Source organism: Oncorhynchus nerka, linkage group LG8 (genome assembly GCF_034236695.1).
Source record: "Oncorhynchus nerka isolate Pitt River linkage group LG8, Oner_Uvic_2.0, whole genome shotgun sequence".
NCBI classification, from domain to species: domain Eukaryota; kingdom Metazoa; phylum Chordata; class Actinopteri; order Salmoniformes; family Salmonidae; genus Oncorhynchus; species Oncorhynchus nerka.
Window position 1 is genome coordinate 39,057,375 of NC_088403.1, and position 12,141 is coordinate 39,069,515.

At 43.8% G+C, this 12,141-nt stretch overlaps 1 protein-coding gene across 1 annotated transcript in view; it reads right to left on the minus strand.

Moving 5' to 3' along the window:
* Positions 1–325: 325 nt before the first annotated feature.
* LOC115133272 (6-phosphofructo-2-kinase/fructose-2,6-bisphosphatase-like) overlaps positions 326–12,141 on the minus strand; it is a 39,439-nt gene continuing 27,623 nt past the window's right edge. Inside the window, exons 9-14 of the mRNA XM_029666335.2 lie at positions 10,423–10,569; positions 10,199–10,303; positions 2,034–2,163; positions 1,764–1,826; positions 1,579–1,643; positions 326–1,259 (exon numbers count right to left, since the gene is read on the minus strand). Coding sequence (XP_029522195.2) covers positions 1,200–1,259; positions 1,579–1,643; positions 1,764–1,826; positions 2,034–2,163; positions 10,199–10,303; positions 10,423–10,569 — 570 coding nt within the window. The 3' untranslated portion in view covers positions 326–1,199. The remainder of the gene's footprint in view (positions 1,260–1,578; positions 1,644–1,763; positions 1,827–2,033; positions 2,164–10,198; positions 10,304–10,422; positions 10,570–12,141) is intronic.

Below are 12,141 nucleotides of genomic sequence, written 5' to 3' on the forward strand. Positions count from 1 at the left end.
GAGATCTGCAACCCTAAAGGCGCAGCTCAGGGAGTTCCAGGAGCGGAAGGCTCGTGCGCATAGTGGCTTTCTAGAACATAATGAGACTTGTTCTGCTATGTTCTTTAAGTCGGTTAGGGCCAGACAGAGTAGGAAGGTAATGCATGGCGTTAGGGAAGAAAATGGTAGTATAGTTAGAGAACCAGAGAATATGGTCAGGGTGACAACTGATCATTTCCAAGTCAAGCGCTCTACAACGCACCTCAGAATGAATCCCAGCCTCAACACACACTACATGCTAACAACACACACGGACACGCATGGAAATATGGACCAGACCAGAGCGCAGAATTAAACCAGTGTATGATGAGACTAGATGATTCTAACACACATGCAGACTACACGATCCTAACACATAGACAGACTAGATTATCCTGATAGACTACATCAGCGTTTCCCAAACTTGGTCCTCAGGACCCCAAGGGGTGCACATTTTTTTTTTTTTTTTTTGCCCTAACACTGATTCAAATGATCAAAGCTTGATAATTAGTCGATTATTTGAATCAGCTGTTTAGGGCAAAAACCAAAATTTGCACCCCTTGGGGTCTTGAGGACTGAGTTTGTGAAATCCTGGACAACATGATCCCAACATATATTTATTTTATCTTTATTTAACTAGGCAAGTAAGTTAAGAACAAATTCTTATTTTCAATGACGGCCTAGGAACAGTGGGTTAACTGCCTGTTCAGGGACAGAATGACAGATTTGTACCTTGTCAGCTCGGGGGTTTGAACTTGCAACCTTCTGGTTACTTGTCCAACGCTCTAACCACTAGGCTACCCTGCCGGTAGACACATGATCCTAATACACAGACAAATGATCCTAACAAACAGACAGACTACATGATCCTAACACACAGACAGACAAATTGTTGAATTCACTTCATTCTACTGTCACTAACAGGGTTCCACTGAGAGAGATGTTGCATTGTTTTCTAGCACCGTTTAGACAGAGAATTATAGTGTAGGGTTCATGTAGTCTGGTCCTTTAAACTCCATTTCCCAGCAGTCTCTCTTATTGCTTCACTTCAGTCTCTACGGCAATGGTGTCTCTTCATTGGTTCTCCCTGTATTGTGTCGCAATATCGTAGCTCTCCTCTCCTCCTCCAGATGTCATCTGGGACCATCAGTCGACCCTCTCTCATCCTCTCCTCTCCTCCTCTATATGTGGTCTGGGACTGTCAGTAGTGCCTCCTCTGGTTCTCTGTCCACGTCAACATTCTGAAGACAGACGGAGAGAAAGAGAAGGTTTGATGATGTGTGTGTGTGTGTTTGTGTGTGTGTACCTACAAACTACGTTTGGTGAGGTTCTGCAGGATTTTGTTCGAGGTAGGGCTTGGTGTGGGGACGTCACTGCATTGGCTCTCCTGACAACCAGAGGGGCTTAAGTATGATCCACAAATGAGATTTTCTGACAGTTCAAGGCTGTTAAGCCAGGAGTAGGTTGCTACTAGACGCTTTTAGTACATATGAGGCGGTACGAGGGTTGGATTTGGAAATGGGAACTTTATACGTAGTGGGTGCACGTGTGTTGGCTCACCACTGGTTTGTCTCTGTGTGTGTTGACTGCTTCAATGTTGAGGAAGATGGACTCAACCTTACAACCTGAGAAAAATAATAGAGACCCCAGGACTACAGATGATTAGTATATCAATTAACATTATCATTGTTAAATATTTCTACTTAAATATTCATAGGGAGAGAAAGAGAGAGAAAGAGACCGACCGTAAGCAACTGGGGTGAGTTTTAGCACCGTGTGGAGAGGACACTTCAGATATGGCAACTCCGCTGGAGGGTGAGAGAGATGGGAGAAGAGTGGAGAAAGAGGAGAGAGAGATAGATGGGGATACAGAACTCAAACATTTCTTCTGACTGACAGATGGATAATTTCAACATTGACAGAGTTCCAAAGGTTCCCAAGCTGTGTGATAGTGGTATATAGTATAGTAGTAGTGTAGTGTCAGAGGCTATGGGATTGTGGTTAGACCGTCTTACCTGCACTCTTATCAAGGAAGTAAGCTAGCAGACAGCGCATGACAGCCTGGTGGCACACCACCAGAACATTCTCCTGTCTCTCTAGTTCCATGATCACCGGCTCCAGACGTTGCACCAGGTCCTCATACGACTGACACGCACGCACGCACGCACGCACGCACGCACGCACGCACGCACACACACACACACACACACATAATATACACGTATTATATATGAACATTGCACACACACGCACACGATACACACATTATACACTACATGGCCAAAAGTATGTGGACACCTGCTTGTCTAACATCTAATTTCAAAATCATGGGCATTAATATGGAGTTGGTCCACCCTTTGCTGCTATAACAGCCTCCACTCTTTTGGGAAGGCTTTTCACTAGATGTTGGAACATTGCTGTAGTGACTTGCTTCCATTCAGCCACAAGAACATTGGTGAGGTTGGGCACTGATATTGGGCGATTGCTTTGTGCACGTGGGCATTGTCATGCTGACACAGGAAAGGGCAATTCCAAAACTGTTGCCACAAAGTTCAAATCAAATCAAATATTATTTGTCACATACACGTGTTTAGCAAAAAATATATATGCAGGTGTAGCAAAATGCTTGTGTTTGTAGCTCCAACAGTGCAGTATAATCTAACAATTACACAACAATACACACAAATATAAAATAAAGGAATGGAATTAAGAATATATAAATATTTGGACGAGCAATATCAGAGTGGCATAGACTAAAATACAGTAGAATAGGATAGATACAGTATACATATATATATATATATATATATATATATATATATATATATGAGATAAGTAATGCAAAATATGTAAACATTATTAAAAGTGGCCAGTGATTTCAAGTCTATAGGGCAGCAGCCTCTAATGTGCTAGTGATAGCTATTTAACAGTCTGATGGCCTTGAGATAGAGACTGCAAAAACAACTTCTCGGTCCCAGCTTTGATGCACCAGTACTGACCTCGCCTTCCGGATGATAGCGATGTGAACAGGCAGTGTGGCTCAGGTGGTTGTTGTCCTTGATGATCTTTTTGGCTTGCTCAAAAATCCTGCAGAAATGCAAAATTGACTGGCCAGATGAACTCGGGATGGCCGGGCAGTGATAGATCCTGTGACATCGGGTGCTGCAGGTGTCCAGGAGGGCAGGCAGTTTGACCCCGGTGATGTGTCGGGCAGATCGCACCACCCTCTGGAGAGCCCTGTGGTTGCGGGCAGTGCAGTTGCCATACCAGGCGGTGATACAGCCCGACAGGATGCTCTCAATTGTGCGTCTGTAAAAGTTTGTGAGGGTTTTAGGTGCCAAGCCAAAAGAGGCACTGTTGTGCCTTCTTCACCACACTGTCTGTGTGGGTGGACCATTTCAGTTTGTCAGTGATGTGTACGCTGAGGAACTTGAAGCTTTCTACCCTCTCCACTGTGGTGCTGTTGATGTGGATAGGGGGTGCTCCTTCTGCTGTTTCCTGAAGTCCACGATAAGCTCCTTTGTTTAGTTGACATTGGGTGAGAGGTTTTTTTCCTGGCACCACACTCCCAGGGCCCTCACTTCCTCCCTGTAGACTGTCTCGTCATTGTTGGTAATTAGGCATACTATTTTTGTGTCGTCTGAAAACTTGATGATTGAGTTGGAGGCGTGAGTGGCCACGCAATCATGGGTGAACAGGGAGTACAGAGGGGGCATCCTTGTGGGAACCCAGTGTTGAGGATCAGCAAGTGGAGGTATTGTTTCCTACCTTCATCACCTGGGTGCAGCCTGTCAGGATGTCCAGGACCCAGTTGCATAGGGCGGGGTTCAGACCCAGGGCCTCGAGCTTGGAGGATACTATGGTGTTGAATGCTGAGCTATAGTCAATTAACAGCATTCTTACATAGGTATAATTGTCTTGTCCAGATGGGATATGGCAGTGTGCAGTGAGCCCTAAATTGCACTAGATTGCATCGTCTGTGGATCTATTTGGGCGGAAAGCAAATTGTGGGTCTAGGGCAGTGGTCAACAAACTACGGCCCGCGGGCCGGATACGGCCCGTCAGCACATTTGGCCCGGCCCTCTGAACAATACCAGAGACGCTATCGAATTTTTTTCCTATTTGGCCTCCAGAAAAAAAATCCTAGGCCCGGCCCTGTCAAAGAGAGAACGGAATAATGGCGAAAAGGTTAGGTAAGAGAAAAATTGATTCAGAATGCAGGGTATTTAACCTGCAGTGGACAAACGATTTTTTTTTTGTTCAATGCAAAGAAAAGGCTGTTTGTCTCATCTGTCAAGAGACGGTGGCGGTATTCAAAGAATACAATCTTCGCCGACACTATGAATCCCGTCACAAAGACAAGTACGATAGCTTGCAAGGCCAAATACGAGCAGACAAACTCTCAAAGCTAAAAAGTGGACTACTATCTCAGCAGAATACATTTGTACGCCAAGCTCAGCTGAACCAGGCATCCGTTCGGGCCAGCTTTCGGGTTGCTAAACTGATAGCAAGAAGCGGTAAGCCTTTCACTGACGGAGAGTTTGTTAAGAAATGTATGGATGCTGTCGCGGAGGAGGTGTGTCCCGAGAAGAAAGATGCATTTAATGCCGTAAGTCTGTCGGCGAGTACAATCACCAGACGCGTTGAAGAAATCGGGAGTAATGTATATGCCCAGCTGCAGCAGAAGACGAAAGAATTTGACTTTTTTTCATTAGCACTGGATGAGAGCACGGACGTGCAAGACCTAGCGCAACTGCTCATTTTTATTCCCAGCCTTCATATCAGTTTGAGTTGGCTGAGTTACAGAACTGTGATGTTCTGAAAGACGCATTCAAGCCCAACAGTCTCATTGACTTCTATGCCGCCCTCCCAAACGACACATATCCAAACATCAAAAAACACGCAATGAAAATGTCCACAGTTTTTGGCAGCACGTATATCTGCGAGAAAACCTTTTCTCGCATGAAACTGCTGAAAACCCCGATGAGATCAAGATTGACAGATGAACATTTGCATCAGTGCTTGAGACTGGCTGTAACTAGAATGGAACCTGATATTCAACTTCTCACCAGCCAGATGCAGGCCCACAGTTCACACTGATGAACATACATAGGTAAGCTCACTTTTCTGACTTGAATGAGTCATTCTGAGCATAAACAAATATAATCATAATAAAATCTACTGGGATAAAATCCATCTTTACAACCATACTGGTAGTGAAATGTATTGTGCTGTGTAGGTGCTGTATCACTTAGTTCAGTTTCTCAACCTGCTTCTTTTGTGGTTTTCACAGGGAAGTTGATGAGAGAGAGCTGCAAACAGCGGTGTCTACAAGCCTACTGGAACCTACAAAAGGATTATAAGGAAGGAACACAAGAACTTTAAGAGACTGCTCATATGTGTCAGAGAGATTCTGCTCTGACAACTGAGCTGAACTTTTATCTGTTAAGATTGTGCATGGCACGACAGAAAGTTAATGTTCCATGGCTTTTTTTTCTATGAAGAACCCAGAGAGAGTTATTTAGTTATTATTTATTTCCGTTTTTTTCTGTGAAGAACTCAGAGAGGGTTATTTAGTTATTATTTATTTCATTAATAGTGTTATTATTTGTTTCCTGACTTTTTTTCTGTAAAGAACCTGGAAAGGGTTATTTGGTTATGTGTGGCTTTCTGGAAAACAAGAAATTTTTTAAGCTCCCCTACGATCGTCACACTTTTTCTGTTACAAACTGACACCGGCCCCCCATCAGAGAAGGGAAAAGTTATGTGGCCCTCACAGGAAAAAGTTTGGGGACCCCTGGTCTAGGGTGTCAGTTAAGGTAGAGGTGATATAATCCTTGACTAGTCTCTCAAAGCACTTCATGGTAACAGATGGTCATTTAGTTCAGTCACATTTTCTTTCTTGGGTACAGGAACAATGGTGGGCATCTTTATGCATGTGGGGATAGGGAGAGACTGGGATAGAGAAAATTGAATACGTCTGGAAACACTCCAGCCAGCTGGTCTGAGTATGCTCTGAAGATGCGGCTTAAGATGCCATGTGGGCCGGCAGTCTTGCGAGGGTAAACACGTTTAAATGTGTTACTTACATTGGCCACGGAGAAGGAGAATCCACTGTCCTTGGTAGCAGGCCACGTCGTGGCACTGTGTTGTCCTCAAAGGGGGCAAAGAAGGTTTTTAGCTTGTCTGGAAGCAAGAAGTCGGTGTCCGCGACGTGGCTGTTTTTCCCTTTGTAGTTCGTGATTGTCTGTAGACCCTGCCACATACGTCTCGTGTCTGAGCCGTTGAATTGCGACTCCATTTTGCCTTATGGCGGGAACAACTACACTGTTTGCGATTCGGCCATATTCCCAGTCACCTAACATGGTTAACAGAGTCATGAACACCCTCATATGAATCCAGCTCCTCCTCTCCTCTCTCTCAGATGGCCGTAACCCACTCCAATGCCCATCCAGTCAGCAGAGAAATAACCATGGCAACCTTAGACCTGTCAGTGGTGGGGACTCCCATATGGTGTGCAAAATAGAGGAAGCACTGGAGTAGGAAGCCACAGCATTTAGATGGGTTCCCATCATATTTTTCCGGGAGGGACAAATGGTCATTGCTGACCTGGGTGGACTGCTGAATGGACTGGTGTGCTGGCTTGCTATATTGACTGGTGGTAGAGTATCCTCCGCTAGCCTCTCTGATATATTTGAAACGTTGAAGACTGCGAAGAACCTCTTCCATAGCCTTCCCCAGTTGCGCCAGCTGGTTATGGTGTTGACGAAGTAGGTATCCCTGTTCGTCGACCGTCCGATTAGATGTCCTGATTTCCTACTGCTTCCATTTGTTGAGGCAGTAATATGTTACGTAGACGCTGGGAGTCGGTGCAGGTGGTGAGTTTAAAAATAAACAAAATATGGAATGATACAAGAAACAAGAGAATACTTCCTGGGAAATAAACCTAAGTGAGTGCCAGATATAGGTGAGGTAATGAGTCCAGGTGTGGCTCATCATGAGGAGCAGGTGCGCATAATGAATGATGCCAGTTGCACGTAATAATATTTGCCAGGACCGGTGGTCAGTAAATCGGCGACGTTGAACACCGAAGAGGGGGAGTGGGAGTAGACGTGACAATGACGCTACAAGCTTGGCACACCTGTATTTGGGGAATTTCTCCAATTCTTCTCTGCAGATCCTCTCAAGCTCTGTCAGATTGGATGGAGAGCGTTGCTGCACAGCTATTTTCAGGTCTCTCCAGGGATGTTCGATTGGGTTCAAGTCCGGGCTCTGGCTGTGCCAATCAAGGACATTCAAAGACTTGTCCCGAAACCACTCCTGCGTTGTCTTGGCTGTGTGCTAGGGTCCTTGTCCTGTTGGAAGGTGAACCTTCGCCCCAGCTCTTGAGCAGGTTCTCATCAAGGATCGCTCTGTACTTTGCTCCTTTCATCTTTCCCTCGATCCTGACTAGTCTCCCAGTCCCTGCCGCTGAAAAACATCCCTGTGATACTGCCACCACTAAGCTTCACTGAAGGGATGATGCCAGGTTTCCTTCAGATGTGATGCTTGGCATTCAGGCAAAATAGTTCAATCTTGGTTTCATCAGACCAGAGAATTTTGCTTCTCATGGTCTGAGAGTCTTTAGGTTCCTTTTGGCAAACTCAAAGCGAGCTCTCGTGTACCTTTTACTGAGGAGTGGCTTCCATCTAGCCACTCTACTATAAAGGCCAGATTTGTGGAGCGCTGCAGAGATGGTTGTCCTTCTCGAAAGATTTCCCATCTCCACAGAGGAACTCTAGAGCTCTGTCAGACTGACCTTTAGGTTCCTGGTCACCCTGACCAAGGTCCTTTTCCCCCGATTGCTCAGTTTGGCCCGGGCGGCCAGCTCTAGTAAAAGTCTTGGTGGTTTCAAACTTCTTACATTTAAGAATGATGGAGGCCACTGTGTTCTTGGGGACCTTCAATGCTGCAGAAATATTTTGGTACCCTTCCTCAGATCTGTGCCTCGACACAATCCTGTCTCAGATCTCTACGGACAATTCCTTCAACCTCATGGCTTGGTTTTTACGCTGACATGCACTATCAACTGCGGGACCTTATATAGACAGGTGTGTGCCTTTCATGTCAAATCAATTGAATTTACCACAGGTAGACTCCAATCAAGTTGTAGAAACATAAAGGATGATCAATGGAAAAAGGATGCACTTGAGCTCAATTTCTCATAGCAAAGGGTCTGAATATTTCTGTAAATAAGGTATTTCTGTTTTTATTTGTTTTACATTTGCACAATTTTTTTTTTAGAATACAGCTGTAATGTTCCAAAATGTGGAAAAGGTCAAGTGGTCTGATTATACAGACATTATATCTACACACAATACACCCTAACCCTATGGTCACTGGTTCCAAGCACTGCACCAAGTCCTCAAACACTGACACTACACAGCCAAGTATATCCGAACAAATTATGAAAGACAAGAATTGTAATTTTGAATTCCGTAATGTGAGTGTGGAAGAGGTAAAAAAAGGATTGTTGTCTATCAACAATGACAAGCCACCGGGTTCCTACAACTTGGTTAGAATATTACTGAGGATAATATTGCCACTCCTATTTTCCATATCTTCAATTTAAGCCGACTAGAAACTGTGCACCCTCAGGGTTAGAAGGAAGCAAAAGTCATTCCCCTACGTAAGAATAGTTAAACCCCCTTTACTAGCTCAAATAGCCGACTAATCAGCCTGTTTCCAACCCTTGATCATGTTTGACCATACAATGCTATATTACAGTAAACAAATTGACAACAGACTTTTAGCACGCTTATAGGGAAGGACATTCAACAAGCACAGCATTTACACAAATGACTGATGATTGGCTGAGAGAAATTGATGATAGGGGGCTGTTTTGTTAGATTTCAGCGTGGCTTTTGAAATTATCGATCATAGTCTGCTGCTGGAAAAACATACGTTTTATGGCTTTAGACCCCCAGCTATATTGTGGATAAAGAGTTACCTGTCTAACACAACACAGAGGTGTTTAACCTTTTCATGCGTGAGTTCCAAATATATCTAACTGTCGCCACAGCGTGAGTTTTTTTATGTGCATGATGTTAGAATCCACTCACAGTTCCAAAATGTGATTGTGACTCAACAGAACAGTTAACACGCGCTGGCCTCAAACATAGGCTGTTTCAACTTGTCAATTTAAAATGATTTTCTAACAACAGTTTCAATTGAGGTGTGCTCCTCATTAATTCACATGAGAAAGTAGCCTATTTCACTGCTTTGGCAACAGCTATTGGGGGATCCATAGTAAATACAAATAGGACTGAAAAACATACATTATATACACTGAGTCTACAAATCATTAAGAATATCTGCTCTTTCCATGACATAGACTGACCAGGTGAATCCAGGGGAAAACTTTGATCCCTTTATTAAATCCACTCAATTAAGGGGAGGAAACAGGTTAATAACGAAGGATTTTTAAGCTTGAGGCAATTGAGACATGGAATGTGTATGTGTGCCATTCAAAGGGTGAATGTGAAAAACAAAAAACATGTCTATGAACGGGGCAAGGTGGTAGGTGCCACCGGTTTGTGTCAAGAACTGCATTGTTGCTGGATTCTTCACGGTCACCAGATTCCTGTGTGTATCTCCTAAAGGACATCCAGCCAAATTTACACAGCTGTGGGATGCACAGGGCAAGCATCCAATGTGGAACACTTTCATAATTAGGGCACTTTGCTTTTATTTCCAGCATTATCCACTGGTGTTGCTGCAGGTAGAATATCTCAGGAAATGTTCTTTAATTGACATAAACTGTCTCCAATCAATCAATCAATGTCTGATTGTGAATGTGTATTTTGCTGGGGATATTATTTGTGGATCAGTAATTCTACACCTTACCTTGCTCAAGCTGATCCTTTTCAATGGACTCAGGAGTTAGAGCTAAAATGTTGTCAATTAGAGTCAGTTTCAACGAAACCGACAATGGAAGTTTATTGTAGCATATTCGGGAGGTAGTCCCGACTGGGAGTCAAACCTGGATCCAGCTACTGTCAAGCCAACACTTTTAACCAAGAGGTCCAAACACGGTATACACATTACTATACACAGTATACACATTACTATACACAGTATACACATTGTACACACACACAGCATACACATAGTATACAAACATTATACTCTCACTCCTCACCTCTCCCTTGGGGTAGCGGTAACGGTACTTGTTTTGGTCTCTCAGTGCAAACTCTTCTGGGTAGTGGTCTTGGATCTCCTCATAGGTCATCTCCTCACACACACCCTGACATGCAGGACAGAGAGGTTACACATACACCCCACCCCCTCCTGACAAACAGGAAAGAAGAGAGGTACACACACACACACACACAAAACACACACTAAACACACGCACACACTTACTGCGTCTATCTCGTTGAGGGCCTTCCACTGTTCGTAGGGGACTCTCAGACCCTCAGCTGTCTGGATGGTTCTCTTCATGTGGCTGGTCCACACCTTCAAATCTCTGATACACTGGCTACGTATGTACCCTCCTAGAGCACTGGCAAACTACACACACTCACGCACACACACACACACTTTAGATCTCTGATTCACTGGTTACGCGGGCCACCCCAGACATTTTTGTTTTAACCCTAAAAGTTGAAAAATCTGTCTAGATAAAAAAATCTGTCGATCTGCCCTTGAGCAAGGCACTTAGCTCTAATTGCTCCAGAGTGGCCAGCAATTGCTGATTCATACTGTGACCCCATTCTCTAAGGGTGTCTCAGGGTGAGTGGGATATTTAAAAAACACATTTCCAGTTCACACCACACACTTTTATAGTTTACACATTTCTACATGTGTGAAACAGGACAAAAATAAGCATATGTACACCCCCTATTTGACTTTGATTCGACGTCCTCCGGATGTTGTCAGAATTATTGTGTAAGTCTATGGAAGGGGGTGAGAAACATGAGCTTCTTCAGTTTTGTATTGAAGTCAATGTACCCAGAGGAGGACAGAAACTAGCTGTCCTCTGGCTATACAATGGTGCTACCCAACAGAGTGCTGATGAGGCTACTGTACAGTAGAACTTCATGGCAAAACTGTTTTTTTATCAATTATTTGGTGACATGTGAATATATTTAGTGTAGCTTTATCTAAAAAGGATACACTTAAGTGTATCAATAAAACAATTGTATGAAAAGGGGATGGTCCTCCCCTTCCTCCTCTGAGGAGCCTCCACTGCTGGTTACGCATGTACCCTCCTAGAGCACTGGCAAACTACACAAACACACATGTATGCATGTATGCACACACACACCTTTAGATCGCTGATACACAGGGATTCGGAGATCTGGGTTTCCCAACCTAGATGTTTCACTTTTTTTTCAGCAAGTGTTTGACTAATTGAATCAAGTCGCCAGTTTAGGGTTAAAACAAAAATGTGGAACGTCTGGGGGAGCCAGAGGTAAGGGTTGGGAAATCCTGTCCTAGAGCACTAAACAAACTACACACACACACACACACACACACACACACACACACACACACACACACAACCTTTAGACTTTGATACACTGGCATGTACCCTCCTAGAGCACTGGCAAACTACACACACCCCAATCTCTTACCTTGTTTCCTCCTAGGGACAGACCAGTAATCCTACTTTTAAAAAATCTTAGGGGGTAGATCAGCTTGTATTGTCTGCATCATTTCCAATTTCCCATATTTTGGGGGGTAAATATATAAATATTATATATTTATTTATATATATAAACTAAAAAAATATATATATATTTTTTTTCCTTAATTATTTCCCTTAACCCTACCATCCCTCCCCTATTTGGAGTAAACTAATGGACAACAATTACTTACAGGCTGACTACACCACTCGCGTTGCGTGCGTGAGCATTGCAAAATCCATTTTGAAATCTATATTGATAAATTATTGCACCCACACTGCTCGCGCGCGCCAACGAATGTCTGCGTTGCCAAGGGCTAAAATAGAAGTCAGTTCTATTTCTGAAGCGGATCGCGCTGCAAGTCCTGCCTCTCCCATCTCCTCATTGATTTATAGAAGCAGGTAGCCAACATGCCATCTCCTTATTGGTTTTACCCACGTAGGTGACTGAAGAT